At 37.0% G+C, this 21187-nt stretch overlaps 1 protein-coding gene across 1 annotated transcript; it reads right to left on the bottom strand.

Moving 5' to 3' along the window:
- Nucleotides 1-17387: 17387 nt before the first annotated feature.
- Nucleotides 17388-18699, bottom strand: LOC107821947 (early nodulin-like protein 3). Its single transcript, XM_016648422.2, has 2 exons — nucleotides 18476-18699; nucleotides 17388-17758 (listed from the first exon to the last, which is right to left on the bottom strand). Exons 1-2 carry the CDS (start codon nucleotides 18645-18647, stop codon nucleotides 17388-17390), a joined length of 543 nt encoding a protein of 180 aa, XP_016503908.2. The 5' UTR covers nucleotides 18648-18699.
- Between the last annotated feature and the right edge of the window lie 2488 nt (nucleotides 18700-21187).

The following is a 21187-nucleotide window of genomic DNA, read 5'->3' as shown; positions in this document are numbered from 1 at the left end:
TATGTATTTTTGGTTTAATTTTCTTATCAATCTTGTAAGATTTTTATTCTGCTTATTCGCTACAAACTCATATCTAAATGTCTTCATTCTCGAAATCTCAGATCCACAATGCATTGCTTAGTACCCTAGTTAGGGCTGGCGTGAAACCTCTACTTCTGGACTTTTGCCGTCTTTGTTGGTAGAATATAAACTCTGAAAATAGAAAATTATAAAGTAACGTTCACATCTATATTATATTAAAAGGAGAGTAGTATGCATTGTAGTTAAGCCAAGTGGCAAGCTAAAATGAAGCCACTTGGCAATTTTAAGACAACATTAATAATTAAAAATTATAGATGGAAACATAATTAATGGAAGTAGTTGAATTAATCTTATACATAATCTAAATAGATCTTAGACAAATTTTATTTATATATCTATATTTATATTTATATGTATATTGATATCTACATCTATATCTATATTTTGTATCTATATATTGATCCACACATAGATTTTCTTTATTACCTGGAAATATGGAGGTGAAAAATTAATTGAAAAGCTATAATAGAAACTAAATAAAAAATATAAAAAGACGTAATTGAGACAATTTATGACTATTTATACTTTGGAGTGTGTTAAAATATAAAATAAAGTAGCGTCTTAAGAATAAGACACATAGCAAAGTAAGACAAAACAAATAATAATTTAGGAAAGACTTAGGATAAAGTTAAAAGGATAAGAAGAAAATATAATGTATTAATTTTGTATCACATTCGAAGATTTGAAAAATCTTCATTTTTAATTGGACTAATAAATGCCTAAAGTTATGGGATATTGCAAATCCTATTAAAACTTCTTTGTCGCTTTAATTTTAGGCATTTAAAAGGGTTATTTGCAAGAAATATATATATATATTTGAAAGGGTAACATCGAAAGATTTTTTTTTTTTGAAGACTACATTCTTTTTCCTAATTTGACATTGAGTTTTTGTAATATTGTTAACTTCTGGGAAAATCAAAAAATTTATAAACCAAATTCCAAGAGAATATATGTGTGTATAAATTATTACAAGAAATTAAAAGAAAAGAGAATATATATATATATATATATATATATATATATATATATATATATATATATATATATATATATATATATATATATATATATATATATATATATGATTTCAATGTAGAAATATATGGAAGGATAAGACTTATTTGATTTTTGAAAAGAGAAAGTGTGTGTGTGAGTGTTTATATATATTATATTAAGCCAAGTGACAAACTATTATAGAGCCACTTGGCAATTTAGGATAGTATTAATACTAATACTTAATTTAAATTAAAACATATTTTTTCGAATCTCAATGAAAAGAAAGTAAATATTTTTGTAAAGATATTGTCTGACGTATCTTAATTAATAAATTTTAAAAAAAATTACATTGGAAGATTAAAAAAACGCCTCTATCTTAATTAATTATAAAGATAAAAATATAGGTATTATAAAAAATATGATAAATTTAAACATTAATATGGACAACATAATTTAAAAAATTAAAATAAAAAGAGAAAAATATATATAAATAAATAATTTTAACGTACAAACTATTATAGAGCCACTTGGCAATTTAGGATAGTATTAATACTAATACTTAATTTAAATTAAAACATATTTTTTCGAATCTCAATGAAAAGAAAGTAAATATTTTTGTAAAGATATTGTCTGACGTATCTTAATTAATAAAATTTTAAAAAAAAATTACACTGGAAGATTAAAAAAAAGCCTCTATCTTAATTAATTATAAAGATAAAAATATAGGTATTATAAAAAAATATGATAAATTTAAACATTAATATGGACAACATAATTTAAAAAATTAAAAGAAAAAGAGAAAAATATGTATAAATAAATAATTTTAACGTAGAAATATTTGGAAGAATAAGACTTATTTGAATTTTGAGAAGAGAAAGTATTTTAAACAATAATGAATAAAATTTGCATTGTGGTTAAGCCACGTGACAAACTACTATAAAATCACTTGGCAATTTAGATAATATTAATACTAATACTTAATTTAAATTTAATTTTTTTTTGAATCTGAATGAAAAGAAAGTGAATATTTTTGTAAAAATATTGTCTGCCCTATCTTAATTAATAAAATCTAAAAAATAAATAAATTGAAAGATAAAAATAACGCCTTTATCTTAATTAATTATAAAGATAAGAATATAGGTATTATAAAAAATATGATAAATTTAAAAATTAATATGAACAATAGATCAAAAGAATAAAAGTAAATAAAACATTTTACTACAAGAAAAAAAACATATTTTTATTTATAATGTATTATAATGGAAGTAACGGACAAGACTATGATAATTTTAAGTTATGGGTAATGCATTATGGACAAGAAATTATGAGTAATTTTAAGAGATTTGAGAAATTTCTATTTTTTATTAACATTTGTTTAATGATTATATATAAATTTTATCTGAAAGATTAATATTTTAAAGTTATTTGCACATAAATCAAATAACTCAAATCATAGGTTTGTATCCGCGCATCGCGCGGGTAATAATACTAGTAGTCAATTAATACGACAATAATTTACAGCGTTAGGGACATTCAAGATGAAATTATTTAATTCCTTAATTTTTTACCTCTAGCTCCCAACTGAATTATCCATGTACGGATGGTATAACTGTGCGGTATGAAAGATAAAGAGCCCGGTTGGATGAGTTTGTTTTAAGTGACTTTTAAGCCAAAATAGCTTTTAAGACATAAGTTAGGAATTCTAACTTTTTGTTTTTGGCTTATTTTTGTCATTTTTAGCTTAAAAACAAGTGCTTAAAAGCACTTTTTTACTTTATTCAAACACTACAAAATGACTTAAAAGTTATTTTAACTTAAAAGCACTTAAAACAATCCAATCCAAACATGCTCAAAGTTTTTCAATATAAGATTTTCTATCAAGTCAGAGAAAATGTCTTGACAATAATAAGTTTAGGATTAAGTAACAGTTCATTCTTTGTAAAAGTTACCTCTCTTCTGTTGCTAGTCATTTATTTTCATAATAATTAAAAAAAATACTAGTAATGCTTTGTTATCATAAAAGATACGGTTTCATCTTTTTGAAGAAAAAACAAAAAGAAAGAAAAAGGTAGAAATGGCGTGGGGTAGCTACTGTTTAAGCTGGTATTTACTTTTTATCCTACATTTTTAATGCTTAGCAATAGTAGCCACTAGTCTATTAAAAATAATATGAAAAGATTGTGTTACCCTTTCCTCCCCAAACGGAAATACACTGATGCATTCAAAACATAAAGACTTCGTTTTAATTTGCGCTTGTTCACTACTGTTATGATTGACAACGATGCTTTTGGTTTTGAAAACAGCTGCTAATACAAAAATTGCGGATTCTGAGTCAAATGATGATAGTGACGAAGAAGTTCCTTATGATATTGATCCAGAGATAGAAATAGTCTCGCAAAATGTTGAACAGAAAACTCCTTCAGACACTTCAGATGAAATACAAGTACTTGGTAGCAAGGAAATGTAGTCTTGAAGTCCTAAAGTTAAGTTCAATAGTTAAGGACAGACAGTTCTTAACTTACAGTTACAAGTTCTAAAGTTAAGGACAGACAGTCCTTAACTTATAGTTACAAGTTCAAAAGTTAAGGACAGACAGTCCTTATCTTACAGTTACAAGTTCAAAAGTTAAGGACAATAGATCCTTTAACTTTGATTTCCAAGTTCAAAAGTTAAGGACATATAGTCCTTAACTTACATGAGTTACACGTTCAAAAGTTAAGGACAACCAGTCCTTAACTTACAGTTACAAGTTCAAAAGTTAAGGACAATAGGTCCTTAACTTTAACTTACAAGTTCAAAAGTTAAGGACGATTGGTCTTGAAGTTTGAGTTCCAAGTTCAAAAGTTAAGGACACGTAGCCTTGAAGTCCTGAACTTAGAGTTCCAAGTTCAAAAGTTAAGGACATGTAGTCCTGAAGTCCAGAACTTAGAGTTACAGGTTCAAAAGTTAAGGACATGCAGTCCTGAACTTAGAGTTCCAAGTTCAAAAGTTAAGGACATGTAGTCCTGAAGTTAAGGACATAAGTAGAAGGATATTTTCGTCCGGGCAGCTAAAGTTTATTAAAGCAATGGCTAAAGACTAAAGACATTTTAAACGGTGACTTAAAAATAAATACATATATTATTAGTGGTCAACCGTGCACTTCCCGAGAAAAAGAGGCTTTCATGTTATAGGGGCAAAGCACATGGCTTCTTCAAATTTTCGTAAAGACGAATCAACTCAACATAACACACGACCATTTCCTCTATACATGCTATGTTTTTCAGAGCCTTCAACCTCCCTGACGTCCACAAAATTACTTCTCACTCAACAAACTACATTTTTTCTTGTTCTTCGGCTTAGGCATGGTTTCTTTTTAAAAAAAAGGCGAAGACTGTTATTTGGTCACGTTAGATGTTACAGCACGCCAATAAATATGTAAGACATATCTTTTGCATATAATTAAATGTTTTACCATTTGATTATGGTTAAGTAATGTATTTTTGTTTGATGTATTTAATTCTTATGATTAATATTTAGTTAGGTGTAAACATTCATGTACAGATAAATAATTTATCATTATTTGGTCATCATGTCTCATTTTCACTCGTTATAAATAGAGTTAATTCTGCGATTATCTCGAATAGAATATGAGACAATTGCATTCATGAAAATTTCATTAAGATGATTGTATTTAGGGGCATTTGCATCTATACCCACTTTTTGGGTCACGTTTTAACTTGTGCCTGCTTTGCAAAAAAAATTGCAAGTGTACCCACTTTTTCGCGTAACTTCAGCATACGGGGCTGAAGTAGCAAATGTAATCACGCAAAACTTCAGCATTCTAGTAGACGGGCCTGAAGTAGTAAAAATTGTTGAACCAAGTGTGCTGAGGTTTTTGTTTGTAATTGCTGAACTTAAGCATAGTAGCTGAAGTTTTGTTCTCTATTTGCTGAAGTTTTTGTTTGTAATTGCTGAACTTAGGCATATTAGCTGAAGTTTTGTTCTCTATTTGCTGAAGTTTTTGTTTGTAATTGTTGAACTTAAGCATAGTAGCTGAAGTTTTGTTCTTTATTTGCTGAAGTTTTTGTTTGTAATTGCACTAAATAAGCTGAAGTCTTTTTGTCCCGGATTCATTAGTTTTGTCATTAAGCTTTTTCAAAAACTTCAGCAGAAGATGTTGAAGTTATTTAGTTCATTTATAAAACTTCAGCACTAAATAAGCTGAAGTTTTTTTTATCCTGGATTCATTAGTTTTGTCTATTAGCTTTTTCAAAAACTTCAGCAGAAGATGCTGAAGTTATTTAGTTCATTTATAAAAACTTCAGCACTAAATAAGCTGAAGTTCTTTTTGTCCTGGATTCATTAGTTTTGTCATAAAGCTTTTTCAAAAACTTCAGCAGAAGATGCTGAAGTTACTTAGTTCATTTGTAAAAAATTCAATACTATATAAGGTGACGTTTTTGAAAAAGCTTTCTAACATACTAGATAAATAATCAGATTGCCTACAGTATCTAAATCATAAATTTTGGAAACAATAAACGTGAAAAGAACAGAATTATCATGAAAAGAATCACTAAGTGTGAAATAAACTTTTCGTACGTGAAAATATTTACAAACCTCCCTTAGCAGAGCCTCGATTTGCGTGCGCAGTCCGGGCATGTAGCCGGAAAGCTTAAATGTGAAAATCTGTTAAAAATGATAAGTTTTGACTGTAAAATGAATAAATTTGACTTTGGTCAACGTTTTAGGTAAACGGACTCATACCCATAATTTGACGGTCCTGGAGGGTCTGTAGGAAAATATGGGACTTGGGCATATGCCCGGAATCGAATTCCAAGGTCCCAAGCCCGAGAAATAAATTTTTAAAGGAAATTATTTTCTGAAATTGTTTAAGGAAAATTGAAATGAAATTTTGCTTAGAACATGATGGTATCGGGCCAGTATTTTGGTTCCGGTGCCCGGTACATGTCTTATATATGATTTAAGACGTTTCTGTGGAATTTGGTGAAAAACGATGTCATATGACGTGATTCGGACTTAAATCGCAAAGTTGATGTTTAAAGAAGTTTTGAGAAAATTTCATTGATCTCGAGATTTAATTTGATGTTCATGATATTATTTTGATGATTTGATTGCATGAATAAGTTCATAGGATGTTTTTGAGGTTTTGTGTGCACTTGGTTTGGAGTTCCGAGGGCTCGAGTGAGTTTTGGGTAGGTTCCGGGATGTTTTAGGCTTAAACCAGTAGTTGCAGGCCTCTAAACCCACCAATGCGGTCCGCGGTCGGCCTTGTGCGGTGCGCGGTGTAGGGCTGTGCGGCCACAGTCGACTTTGTGCGGTCCGCATAGGGACGCTGCTGTGCGGCCGCAATCGACTTTGTGCAGTCCGCACAGAGCACTGGACCACAGTACCCTCAGGAAGGCTTGTGGGGCCGCAATCCATTTTGTGCGGTCCGCACAGGGGGTCTGAAAATGGTATAAATAGACGGGATTTTCAGTCATTATTCATTTTTCAAAACCCCAAAAACATAAGAGGAGATTTTTCAAACAACCTTTTTTCTCCAAATCAATTGTAAGTCGTTTTTAACTAGTTTTCTTCAATCATTAACATCTTTTAACATGATTTCAACTTCAAATCAATAATTTTCACGGGGAAAATTGGGTGTTTTGGGTAGAATCTAGGTTTTTCAAAAATTGGGGATTTGGACCTCGATTTGAGGTCCGATTTCAAAACAAATTACATATTTGAGCTCATGGGGGAATGGGTAATCGGGTTTTGGTTCGAACCTCGGGTTTTGACCACGTGGGCTCGGGGGAAATTTTGACTTTTTGGGTAAAACTTTGGAAAACGCATTTTCATGCATTCAAATTGATTCATTTAGCGTTTATTGGTGTAATTAAGTAACTTGTAGCTAGATACGAGCGAATTGGCGGAGGAATCAAGGGATAAAGCTATAATTGAAACTTGAGTTATGTACGAGGCATTGAGGTAAATGTTCGGTCTAACCTTAGCTTGAGGGATTAGGAGTTGTGTCTTAATTGCTACATGCTAAAGGTGGAGTACGACGTATAGGCATGGTGACGAGTATCTATACGTTGGTATTAAGCATGCTCGTGAGTCTTCTATTATAATTGTTATGACTCCGTTGTGGTTTTATTGCGCTTCATATGTTATTATCACCATTGTTTTCCTTTGCCGGGATGATTGTTGGATATTAATGATCCCTTGTCGGGATGTTTGTTTTGATAGTATTGTTCCCTTGCCAGGATGTTGTTGAAATATCATTGTTCCCTTGCCGAGAAGTTGTTATATTACTCTTGTTCCCTTGTCGGAATTCCTTGTGATTATTGTTGGCTTGTAACTGGGAGCGGGTGGTACGCCTACCACAAGATATAATGAAATAGGAGCGGGTGGTAGGCCTACCACAAGATATGATGAAATGGGAGCGGGTAGTACACCTACCACGAGATTTAATGAAATGGGAGTGGGTGGTACGCCTACCACAAGATGTGATGAAATGGGAGCGGGTGGTACGCCTACCACAAGATAAGATGAAATAGGAGCGAGTGGTATGCATACCACGAGATTTAATGAAATGGGAGCGGGTGGTACGCCTACCACAAGATATGAGAAATGGGATCGGGCTGCACGCCTGCAACAAGATGTAAACTGGAAGTGAAATTGGCCTTTATTTTCTTTATCCTTGTTAGAAGTTAAATTTTGGTTTCCTTATAATTTTATTGAGATTCTGCCTTATCTGTTATTCCCCAAAGCATGTTTTCTCCTCCCTAGTTTTAATTGTTTAGTTCTATATTTCTTTTCCGTTGTATATATATATATATAATCGCACAAGTTTATCTGGAGTCTGGTCCTATTCTCGTCACTACCTCGCCGGGGTTAGGCCAGGCACTTACCAGCACATGGGGTCGGTTGTGCTGATGCTACACTCTGCACTTATGTGCAGATACCAGAGCAGCACTAGGTCAGCAGTAGTAGCTTGGGAGCTAGCCTTCAGTCCATCGAGATTCCGAGGTAGTCCTGCAGGCATTTGCAGGCCCGACGTCTCTTCTATCAGTTATTTTGTTCTATTATCATTGTATCCAAGACAGACCGTGTTCCTTCTTTCAAATGTTTGTATGTAGTAATCATAGATAGTCCGTGAAAGTTGTGACACCAGTTTCTGGGTAGAGGCATATGTTGATTTCCGTATTATTTTAGTTTATTTTGTTTAAGTCTTCCACTTAATCTCATATTCCGCTATTATTTAAATGTTTATCACCTGTTAAAGCAAGTTGCTAAAAAGGATTAAAACAAAGAAGTAAAGAATTTTCTAATTTTCGTGGCTTACCTAGCTTCTACGAGTAGGCGCCATCACAACTCCCAAGGGTGGGAAATCCGGGTCGTGACAAGTTGGTATCAGAGCTCTAGGTTACATAGGTCTCACAATTTACGGACAAGCTCAGTAGAGGCTGAGGGATCGGTACGGAGACATCTGTATTTATCACCAAAGGCTATACGGTTAGGAAAAACTTCACATTCGTTCCTTCTTGTCGTGCGGTTTGTTTCTCAATGCTAATTGAATTTCTACTCTGTTCTTTCGCAGAGGGCGAGAATACGCGCTTCCTCATCCACCGCTCAGTAGCCCGAGCCCCCCGAAGCAGCTTCCACGAGGGGCAGAGGGCTAGGCCGAGGCCGTGCTAGAGGCCGAGGTAGGGGTGGAGTTCAGCCCTTAGCAGCAGCACCAGTGACAGAGCCTCGGGTTGATTTTGATGAAGAGGTTCCGGCCCTAGCAGTTCCGGTGGGCCCAGCTCAGGTCCCAGAGGGGTTTATTGCTACCCTAGTTCTTCAGGATGCTCTGGTCCATTTAGTGGGCCTCATGGAGAGTGTCACCCGGGTAGGCTTGCTTCCTGTAGCACCAGCCGTCTCTCAGGCGGGAGGAGGGGCCCAGACTCCTGCTACTCGCACTCCAAAGCAGGTAGCTCCCCAGATTCAGACTCTAGCGGTTCAGCCAGTTGGAGCGGTTCAGCCGAGTGTGGTAGCTCAGACCGGCGATGGAGCGGCTATGTCTGCCGATGCTTTGTGGAGGCTGGATAGGTTCACCAAGCTCTTCACTACTACTTTTAGTGGTGCTTCCTCTGAGGATCCCCAGGATTATCTATACAGCTGCCAAGAGGTTCTCAGGAACATGGGGATTGTTGAGACCAATAGGGTCGATTTTGCTATATTTAGTTTGTCGGGATCCGCCAAGACTTGGTGGAGGGATTTTTGTTTGGCTAGACCAGCCGGATCTCCAGCCTTGACTTGGGAGCAGTTTGCACATCTATTTCTGGAGAAGTTTCTCCCCATTACTCAAAGAGAGGCCTATCGGAGGCAGTTTGAGCGCCTCCAGCAGGGTTCCATGACTGTAACCCATTATGAGACAAGCTTCATCGACTTAGCTCGCCATGATCTTGTCATACTTCCTACCGAGAGAGAGGGTGAGGAGGTTTATTGATGGTCTTATTCAGCCGATTCGTCTTCAGATGGCTAGGGAGACTGGGAGTGAGATATCTTTCTAGGAGGCGGCCAATATGACCAGGAGAGTAGAGATAGTTCTGTCATAGGGAGGTGGTCATGGGCCGGATAAGAGGCCCCGTCATTCAGGCAGATTCAGTGGTACCTCGTCTGGAGGTAGATATTCATATGGTAGATGCCATCCCCCTAGGCCTTTCCAGTCAGCACTCCAGGTTTCTCACGGTGCGTCAGGTAGCCGTGGTCCTTAGATGCACTATTCTGATTAGTAGTCCTACAGTGTGCCACCAGCACCTATCAGTGCACCACCGCTTCAGAGTTTCCAGGGTCGTTAGCCCCAGCAGCCGAGGGCTTGTTTTACTTGTGGCGACACGAGGCACATTGCTAGGTATTCCCCTCGAGCTTCGAGCTGTTTTTCGCATCAGGGTTCCCGTGCTATGGTTTAGGCACAAGGTGTCCCACATGCCGCCCAGCCAGCTAGAGGTGGGGGTAGATGTGCTAGAGGTGGAGGTAGAGGTGCTAGAGGTGGAGCTCAGGCCGCTAGAGGTAGAAGCTAGCTAGCTGCAGGCCATCCCAAAGATGTAGTTCAGGGTGGTGGGCCCAGCCCCAATGCTATGCTCTCCCAGCCAGGCCCGAGGCTGAGGCTAAGGCTTCAGATGTAGTTATTATAGGTACGGTTCTAGTTTGTGATAGAGATGTTTTAGTGTTGTTTGATCCAGGGTCTACATACTCGTGTGTGTCATCCTATTTTGCACCGTATTTGATCATGCCTAGCGATTCATTGAGTGTTCCTATTTATGCGTCTACACCGGTGGGTGATTTTATTGTGGTTGATCGAGTCCATCGTTCTTGTGTTGTGGTGATTAGGGGTCTTGAGACTCGTGTAGATTTGTTGCTTTTAGACATGGTCGATTTCGATGTTATATTGGGGATGGACTGGTTATCACCTTACCACGCTATCATGGATTGTAATGCCAAGACTGTGACATTAACTTTACTGAGTTTTCCTCGTTTAGAGTGGAGAGGGACTCCTATTCATTCTACCCGTAGTGTTATCTCTTATGTGAAGGCTCGATGTATGGTCGAGAAGGGGTGTTTGTCCTATTTGGCATATGTTCGTGATTCTAGTGCGGAGGTTTCTTCTATTGATTCTGTGCCCGTTGTTTGTAAGTTTCCTGAGGTTTTCCCTTCAGACCTGCCGAGTATGCCACCTAACAGAGATATTGATTTCTGCATTGATTTGGCTTCGGGCACTCAGCCCATTTCTATCTTGCCGTATCGTATGGCCCCGCCTGAGTTAAACTAGCTGAAGGAGCAGTTGCAAGACTTGCTTGAGAAGGGTTTCATTAGGCCGAGTGTTTTGCTTGGGGTGCACCGGTGTTGTTTGTTAAGAAGAAGGACGGATCTATGAGAATGTATATTGATTACCAGCAGTTGAACAAAGTTACAATCAAGAATAAATATCCATTGCCGAGGATTGATGATTTGTTTGATCAGCTTCAGGGTGCCTGGGTATTTTTGAAGATTGACTTGAGATCTGGCTACCATCAGTTGAGGATTAGAGCATCTGATGCCCCTAAGACAGCTTTTCACACTCGGTACGGGCATTATGAGTTCTTGGTTATGTCATTCGGGTTAACAAATGCCCCAGCAGCTTTTATGGATTTGATGAACCGAGTGTTCAGGCCTTATTTAGATTTGTTCGTGATAGTCTTCATTGATGATATTTTGATATATTCCCGCAGCCAGGAGGAGCACGAGCAGCATCTCAGAGTGGTTCTTCAAACTCTGAGGGATAGTCAGTTATCTGCTAAGTTCTCGAAGTGTGAGTTCTGGTTGAGTTCAGTTGCATTTCTAGGTCATGTTGTATCAGCGGAGGGTATTCAAGTTGATCCAAAGAAGATTGAGGCAGTCAAGAACTGGCCTAAACCAGCATCAGCTACAGAGATTCGGAGTTTCTTGGGATTGGTAGGCTACTATCGTCAGTTCGTGGAGGGGTTTTCATCCATCGCAGCCCCGATGACCAGGTTGACCCAGAAGGGTGCCCATTTCAGATGGTCGGACGAGTGTGAGGCGAGCTTTCAGAAGCTCAAGATAGCTCTATCTACGGCACCAGTGTTGGTTTTGCTCACAGGTTCAGGGCCTTATACAGTTTATTGTGATGCATCTCGTGTTGGGCTTGGTGCAGTGTTGATGTAGGATGGCAAGGTCATTGCTTATGCTTCGCGACAGTTGAAGATTCATGAGAAGAATTATCCGGTTCATGATTTGGAGTTGGCAGCCATTGTTCACACATTGAAGATTTGGAGACATTATCTGTATGGCGTGGCATGTGAGGTGTTCACGGATCATAAGAGTCTTCAATATTTGTTCAAGCAAAAGGAGTTGAATTGAGGCAGAGGAGGTGGTTGGAGTTGTTGAAGGATTATGATATCACTATCTTATATCCCCCGAGAAAGGCCAATGTGGTGGCCGATGCCTTGAGTAGGAAGTCAGCCAGTATGAGCAGTCTTGCTTATATTCCAATCGGTGAGAGGCCGCTTGCTTTGGATGTTCAGGCCTTGGCCAATCAGTTCGTGAAGTTGGATGTTTCTGAGCCCAGTCGGGTGTTAGCTTGCACGGTTGCTCGTTCTTCTTTGTTGGAGCGTATCCATGATCAGCACTATGATGATCCCCATTTATATGTCCTTAGAGACACGGTGCAACACGAAGGTTCCAAGCAGGTTACCTTAGGTGATGATGGAGTTTTGAGATTGCAGGGTCGAGTTTGTGTGCCTAATGTAGATGGGCTCCGTGAGTTGATTTTAGAGGAGGCCCATAGCTCCCGGAACTCTATTCATTTGGGTGCCGTGAAGATGTATCAGGATTTGCGGCAGCATTATTGGTGGTGTAGAATGAAGAAGGATATTGTTGCATATGTGGCTCGGTGTTTGAATTGTCAGCAAGTCAAGTATGAACATCAGAGGCCTGGTGGTTTGTTCCAGAAGATTGAGATTCCTGAGTGGAAATGGGAGCGGATCACTATGGACTTTGTTATTGGACTCCCACGGACTCAGAGGAAGTTCGATGCAATGTGGGTTATTATTGATAGGCTGACCAAGTCAGCGCATTTCATTCCTGTGGCAGTCTCCTATTCAACCGAGAGGTTAGTTGAGATCTATATCTGGGAGATTGTTCATCTTCATGGCGTGCCTGTGTCTATCATTTCGGACCAAGGTACACAGTTTACCTTGCATTTCTGGAGATCAGTTCAGCGAGAGTTGGGCATGCGGGTTGAGTTGAGCACAACATTTCATCCTCAGACGAATGGGCAGTCCGAGCGGACTATTTAGATTTTGGAGGATATGCTCCGAGCTTGTGTCATTGACTTTGGAGGCTCGTGGGATCAGTTTTTGCCTTTAGCAGAGTTTGCCTACAATAACAACTACCAGTCGAGTATCCAAATGGTTCCTTATGAGGCTTTATATGGTAGGCGGTATCGGTCTCCGGTTGGATGGTTTGAGCCGGGCGAGGCTTGGTTGTTGGGTACGGATCTGGTTCAGGAGGCCTTGGACAAGGTCAGGATTATTCAGGATAGGCTTCGTACAGCTCAGTCAAGGCAAAAGAGTTATGCAGACCGCAAGGTTCGAGATGTGGATTTTATGGTCGGTGAGCGGGTATTGCTCCGAGTGTCGCCTATGAAGGGCGTGATGAGATTTGGGAAGAAAGGCAAGCTTAGCCCTAGGTTCATTGGTCCGTTTGAGATTCTTGATCGAATGGGAGAGGTGGCTTATAGACTTGCAATGTCGCCGAGCTTATCAGCTGTGCATCCAGTGTTTCACATGTCCATACTTCGGAAGTATCACGGCGATCCATCCCACGTGTTAGATTTCAGCACTGTCCAGTTGGACAAAGACTTGTCTTGTGAGGAGGAGTCGGTAGCTATCCTAGACCGGCAGGTTCGTCGGTTGAGATCGAAGAGTTTTCCTTCTGTTCGTGTTTAGTGGAGAGGTCAGCCTCCTAAGGCATCGACCTGGGAGTCCGAGTCCGATATGCGGAGCCATTATCCCCATCTTTTTCCCGACTCAGGTACTTCCTTCTTCTGTCCGTTCGAGGACGAGCGGTTGTTTTAGAGGTGGAGAATGTGATGACCTTTTGTCATCACTTGTGTTGCAATGAAATTCTATGTTTTGAGGCCTTAAAACCTCCCTTAGAACCACCTCGATTTGTATGCGCAGTCCGGGCGCGTAACCGGAAAGCTTAAATGTGAAAATCTGCGAAAAATGATAAGTTTTAACTGTAAAATGAATAAATTTGACTTCGGTCAACATTTTGAATAAATGAACCCGGACCCATAATTTGACGGTCCAGGAGGGTCCGTAGGAAAATATGGGACTTGGGCGTATGCCCGGAATCGAATTCCGAGGTCCCAAGCCCGAGAAATGAATTTTTAAAGGAAATTGTTTTTTGAAATTGTTTAAGGAAAATTGAAATGAAATTTTGCTTAGAACATGATGGTATCAGGCCTGTATTTTGGCTGCGGCACCCGGTACAGGTCTTATATATGATTTAAGATATTTTTGTAGAATTTGGTGAAAAACGGATGTCATATGACGTGATTCAGACTTAAATCGCAAAGTTGATGTTTAATGAAATTTTGAGAAAATTTCATTGATCTCGAGATTTAATTTGATGTTCATGATATTATTTTGACGATTTGATTGCACGAATAAGTCCATAGGATGTTTTTGAGGTTTTGTGTGCACTAGGTTTGGAGATCCGAGGGCTCGAGTGAGTTTTGGATAGGTTTCGGGATGTTTTAGGCTTAAAACCAGAAGTTGCAGGCCTCTGAACCCGCCAGTGCGGTCCGCGGTCGGCCTTGTGCGGTGCGCGGTGTAGGGTTGTGCGGCCGTAGTCGACTTTGTGCGATCCGCACAGGCGCACTGTTGTGCGACCGCATTCGACTTTGTGCGGTCCGCACATGGCACTGGACCGCAGTACCCTTAGTAAGGCTTGTGCGGCCGCAGTCCATTTTGTGCGGTTCGCACAGGGGGTCTGAGAAGAGTATGATTTTCAGTCATTATTCATTTTTCAAAACCCCAAAAACATAAGAGGCGATTTTTCAAACAACCTTTCTTCTCCAAATCAATTGTAATTTATTTTTAACTAGTTTTCTTCAATCATTAACATCTTTTAACATGATTTCAACTTCAAATCAATGATTTTCATGGGAAAAATTGGGTGTTTTGGGTAGAACCAAGGTTTTTCAAAAATTGGGGATTTGGACCTCGATTTGAGGTCCGATTTCAAAACAAATTACATATTTGAGCTCATGGGGGAATGGGTAATCGGGTTTTGGTTCAAACCTCGGGTTTTGACCACGTGGGCCGGGGACGATTTTGACTTTTTGGGTAAAACTTTGAAAAACTCATTTTCATGCATTCAAATTGATTCATTTAGTATTTATTAATGTAATTAAGTAACTTGTGGCTAGATACGAGCGAATTGGTGGAGGAATCAATGGGGTAAAGCTATAATTGAAACTTGAGTTGTGTTCGAGGCATCGAGGTAAGTGTTCGGTCTAACCTTAGCTTGAGGGATTAGGAGTTGTGTCTTAATTGCTACATGCTAAATGTGGAGTACGACGTATAGGCATGGTGACGAGGATCTATACGTTGGTGTCAAGCATGCCCGTGAGTCTTCTATTATAATTGTTATGACTCCGTTGTGGTTTATTGCGCTTCATATGTTATTATCACCATTGTTTTTCCTTGCTGGGATGATTGTTGGATATTAATGATCCCTTGCCGGGATGTTTGTTTTGATAGTATTGTTCCCTTGCCGGGATGTTGTTGAAATATCATTGTTCCCTTGCCGAGAAGTTGTTATATTACTCTTGTTCCCTTGCCGGGATTCCTTGTGATTATTGTTGGCTTGTAATTAGGATCGGGTGGTACGCCTACCACAAGATATAGTGAAATGGGAGTGGGTGGTACGCCTACAACAAGATATAATGAAATGGGAGCGGGTGGTATGCCTACTACGAGATTTAATGAAATGGGAGCGGGTGGTACGCCTACCACAAGATGTGATGAAATGGGAGCGGGTGGTACACCTACCACAAGATAAGATGAAATGGGAGCGGGGGGTACGCCTACCCCGAGATTTAATAAAATGGGAGCGGGTGGGACGCCTACCACAAGATATGAGAAATGGGATTGGGTTGCACGCCTGCAACAAGATGTAAACTGAAAGTGAAATTGGCCTTTATTTTCTTTATCTTTGTTAGAAGTTAAATTTTGGTTTCCTTATAATTTTATTGAGATTCTGCCTTATCTGTTATTCCCCAAAGCATGTTTTCCCCTCCCCAGTTTTAATTGTTTAGTTTTGTATTTCTTTTCTGCTATATACATTATATATATATATATAATCGCACAGGTTTATCTGGAATCTGGTCCTAGCCTCGTCACTACCTCGCCGAGGTTAGGTCAGGCACTTACCAACACATGGGGTCGCTTGTGCTGATGCTACACTCAGCACTTATGTGCAGATACCGGAGCATCACCGGGTCAACAGCAGTAGCTTGGGAGCTAGCCTTCAGTCCACCGAGATTCCGAGGTAGTCCTGCAGGCGTTCGCAGGCCCGACGTCTCTTCTATTAGTTATTTTGTTCTGTTATCATTGTATCTGAGACAGACAATGTTCCTTTTTTCAAACGTTTGTATGTAGTAATCATAGATAGTCCGTGAAAGTTGTGACACCAGTTTCTGGGTAGAGGCATATGTTGATTTCCGTATTATTTTAGTTTATTTTGTTTAAGTCTTCCGCTTAATCTCATATTCTGCTATTATTTAAATGTTTATCACATGTTAAAGCAAGTTGTTAAAAAGGATTAAAACAAAGAAGTAAAGAATTTTCTAAATTTCGTGGCTTGCCTAGCTTCTACGAGTAGGCGCCATCACAACTCCCGAGGGTGGGAAATCCGGGTCGTGACACTAACTTACGTAATTATTTATAATTTATTTTTAAATAATCTGGTAAACATACTTATGGAAATCATCCCCTGAACTGAAGTTTCATAGCAGCACAAACAGCAGCAGAAGAAAGAAGAAAAAGAAGAAGGAGGAGAAAGATGAGGAGAAAGGGGACTGAAGTTATTTAAAAAGTGGGTACAAGTTAAAACTTTTAAAAAAATAGTAATAGGGGCAACCAAATAGGGCGCCCTGTGCAATTTTTACTTATATTTATCCACAAAACTCGTCAACTACAAATTAATGCAATTTTGGTAAGCATATAAAGTAAGTAAAGACCAACAATTTCATAATCCTAAGGAATTAAAATTTAAAATGTCATTGGCTATTTATATTTTACTATTAGCGTGGCTTGATATTTCGTTGACTATATTCTTTTACTTTTGTTACTTCAAGATGATAAACATATTCTAATTTTTTCAGTAAACCCAAAGTTGAAAGTACTTTATGGAGCTCTTTGATGCATTTTTATAGCTAACGGGCGATGATTACGACTAAGTAATTTTATAGCTAGTATAGCTCCATAAAGCTAGACTAGTATAGCTAGAAGCAGTGCGAAGTTAATTCATTTTATACGAATAGGTTAATAAAAAAATATTACAGTTCTTCCTAGATTCTTTTAGTTTGTGTCAAAACTGAGCAATGATATTTGTTTGAATAAAAAATTCGAATTTTCCTTTTTTCAGTTTTTGCCTTCTCAACATTTTTTCGAATATACCAATGACGCTTCAATATACCATTTTGTTCAATCAAAAGCAATTAAATCACATTTAATTGAAAGAATTAATTAAAAAAAAAACTGTAAGAATTAAACCAAGATACAGATATATGCTGCTATCATCAAACTAAAGCCCCAAAGGAAACCACTAGGACTAACAGTAAACCCTGCAGCCGATTGGGCCGGAGACGGGGCTGGTGAAACTGACCCAATGGGCTCAGTGACTGGGCTCAAGGCATTGTGGGCTTTATGGTTGGGAGATAACACAACAACTTTGAGCTTCTGGCCCTTCTCACAATTATCTTCATGTCCACTGATGAAATAGAATGGGCCTGATCTGTAAAGCTTGATTTTTGAATCACCATGTTTTAGTTCACGAATTGGCTTGTCCTTGTTGCACTTGGAATAATCATCTTGGTCAACTATAAGAACAGAATCTGACCCAATTTTGAACTTGAAAACTGCAAGTTTGAAAAAAAAGAAATACCAAGTGTCAAATTATTAAAAACACGTATACATCTAGACAGTCACAGAGTCAGGATTCTAACAATGAGATTTAGAAAAAATAGTATTAGTATAAATAGCCGCTCATTCAACCGCTTAAACTAAAAATAGCAGGAATATGTATATTATATGTATAGTTCATGTAATATGTGTATAATCAACATACATCGACTATGAAAAATAAATATTGAATCCGACAAGCTATTTGCGTAAATATCCCTTTAAGAAAACAAAAGAATGTTCGGCCTAGAATTGAAATCGGCAATCTAAAACAATTTCCGAAACATCTTGAGCTTTTTTCACTTTTAGACTGTGCCAAGCTATTCATATTTGGTAGCCGAAAAATTGTATAAAATTAGTATAGTTTTTATATATAATATACAAAATTTATAAATATACAAAAAAAATATTTTTCCACTATTAGTTTGAAAGCGGCTATAGAGTGTCATTTTCCCAAATATTCTTTGCCCCTACACTAATAGTTTAACTCCTTTACGTTAGGGAAATTCAAAAATTAATATATATACAAATTATTTGTTTTTTACCCTATTTCTACAGTATAATTTACTGACAAAACAGATTCAATTCAAAAATAACATGCAACTCTGCCACTGCAAATAAAGGTATTTGTATTATTTTTTAAAGATGAAAAAGAAGAGGAAAGGATTATTTACTAATGGTATCATTGACTTGAAAGCGATTTCTGTCAGACCAATGACTGTAAGATTCAGTAGGATTTAAAACCCAGCCACTTGTGCCACCAGCATAGAATGTATAAGCTTCACACGAGCACATAAAGCCAAGAAAAATCAAAAAGAAAGAGCTAAGTGAAAAAAGAGACTCCATTAGGAAAAACAGAGAGTTCAGAAACCAAAAGAAGAAATTTGCAAAAATGACCACAAAGAGAGCATCCTGAGGTTTGATGAGTGGAAGACTAGCAGTATTTATTTAGAGACGTATGAGATAACCGTTGATTTACATTGGGAATATATGGTAAGTCTTAGCTGTGTAATTTGTGCATATGTTAAAATCTCATAAATTACTGAGGTAGCTTTGACCATTGAACTGTATTTTTTTTCTTTTCAAATAACTGTTTACATCTGGCAATAAAATACTTATATCTGGCCGTTTGTGGAGATTTAAATTACATATAATCTGAAAGTCAAAATCATATGCATGTTGCTTCAAAGAATTAATTATACAAATAAGAAAAACACCGTTCTAATGGGAATAGAATCCTTGAAAATCTTAGCGCCCATTTGGCCATGAGAAATTTTTCATTTTTTTCGAATTTTTATTTTTTTTTGAAAATTTGAAAAACTCCAAAAAGTTATTTTTCAAAATTTTCACTAGATTACTCACAAAAATTCAAAAACAACTCAAAATTCTATTCATGTCCAAACACAACTCTAATTTTTAAATTACCATTTCACTTGAAAATCTTTTTACTTTTTTCGGAATGTTGCAATTCTTATGTCCAAACGCCCCCTTAGTGTATCATATTGCAAATGTTAGAAGCTATTATGAGGAGTGTAAAGTGTAACTAATTGGATGAAGTTTATGGCTGAACAATTTTTTTCCTCCAAAAAGCCATTAGTTGCCCAAAAGGCTAGAAAAACTGTATAATTTCAAAAAAAAATAAAAAAATCAATGAAATAAACAACAGTGTATATTTTAGTAACACAATCAAAAAAAGTAATTCTCATAATGCCTCGCCGGAATTATACAAAGCTTGAAATATTCACTGGTACTTTAATAAATTAAAAAATAATGCATAAGTATTAAGTACTGGTAAAATTAATAGATATGAACACACAATATACAAGATTTTAACTTATCTACTTTTCAAGTATGAAAGAGTCGCCCCGCTGTTATGAATTTTTTCTAATTAAAAGATAACGACTGACATAAAATAATCATTTGTTCACTAGTATAATTTAGTCAACATTAATTAATACATTTTCTTAACAATTTGCAAATTAATCAATAAAACTAACATGGACTGCATCTATAACATAGGTTACTCGTGTAGTAAATCGTTCAACAAACTAACTAAGAGATTACGAATTGAACTATAGTGTAATGAACTCAAAACCTTAACAACGATCATTGATGTTCAATTAAGTCTTTCCTATCTCCTTGAAATATAAAAAGAAGAATTAACTTAAATAGACCGCCACCTAATTTCTTAAATTAAAAATAGCTGAAGGAGGTATAATATATGTAAAACTCATATATAATTGTGTATAATCAATGTATAACCTATGTATACCGATTAGAAAAAGTAAATTGTGAATCTAACCGGCTATTAATGTAACAATCCCATATAAAAAAGAAAAAAATAAACTTTCAAACAAAGCCCAAATGCTTAGTCTCCCATATATTTATAGGCCCATCTAAAAGACAACACCTAGAAATGACACCATATAGACGCGGGACAAATTCAAAAATAGCAAGATTTACAAGTGGTCGGTGAAAAATAGCCACAGTTTTAAAAATAATTGAAATTTAGCCACTTAGATAAATCTGAATGAAAACATTGTTCAAAATCCGGAAAATGTTCCAGCATAATATACTGGAATTATAGTATAATATACTGGAGTTCCAGTATAACATACCGGTCCAGCATAATATGCTGGAAGTTCATACATAGGTGCATCAATCTCCAGTATATTCTGCTGGAATTTTCTGTATTGCAGTAAAATAGTGGCTATTTTTCAATGACTGTGCAAACACTGGCTATTTTTCAATGACCAGTCCGAAAGTTGGCTAGCCCGCACTATTTTTACTATAGACGCTTGTAACATATCTATTTAAATATATTTAATCTTTAACAACTATTTAAATTTAGTCAATTTTGGCAAGTTTCAAACTGAACATGTTTCTTCGTCTTCTTCCAACACATAAAAAATTAAAACTAATCGATTTTTAACTTCAGTTGGATGCGCATGTTTGAAGTTGATTTTGAAGCAGCTAAACTTTAGAAACATTGCAAATTTCGATGTTTAAGTAGTTAGCCTAAAACGGCTACTTTTACACTTCATCCACAAGCAGACAACTTGTCCAGAACAACAAAGAAGAGATAGGGAAAACTTCATATCCATAATTTTCAACTTCAGTTATACATCATACATGCATGCCAAGCTAAACTTTACAACCTTAGTAAAATTTGACTATTCTTTAAATAGGGGTCCTAAAAGGTTGTGCACTTCACCTACAATCTTGTCAGCCTGTCCAGAACAACAAAAAAGAGATAAGAAAAACTTCAAATATGTGATTTTCAACTTCAGTCGGACGCACATGTCTGAAGTTGATTCCGAGACAGCTAAACTTTACGAACTTAATAAATTTTGAATATTTTTTAAATAGAGAAGATCCTAGAAACG

This window comes from Nicotiana tabacum, chromosome 8 (genome assembly GCF_000715075.1).
Source record: "Nicotiana tabacum cultivar K326 chromosome 8, ASM71507v2, whole genome shotgun sequence".
NCBI classification, from domain to species: domain Eukaryota; kingdom Viridiplantae; phylum Streptophyta; class Magnoliopsida; order Solanales; family Solanaceae; genus Nicotiana; species Nicotiana tabacum.
The sequence above is the reverse complement of the archived record's forward strand: the minus strand, read 5'-3'. Positions and strand labels throughout refer to the sequence as shown.

What these genes read in the sequence shown, in the direction of transcription:
- LOC107821947 (XM_016648422.2), bottom strand. Translation starts at nt 18,647, where the DNA reads ATGGAGTCTCTTTTTTCACTTAGCTCTTTCTTTTTGATTTTTCTTGGC. An exon ending in TCAAGTCAATGATACCATTA is followed by an intron (nt 17,759 to 18,475) that starts GTAAATAATCCT and finishes TCAAACTTGCAG; the next exon opens with TTTTCAAGTTCAAAATTGGG.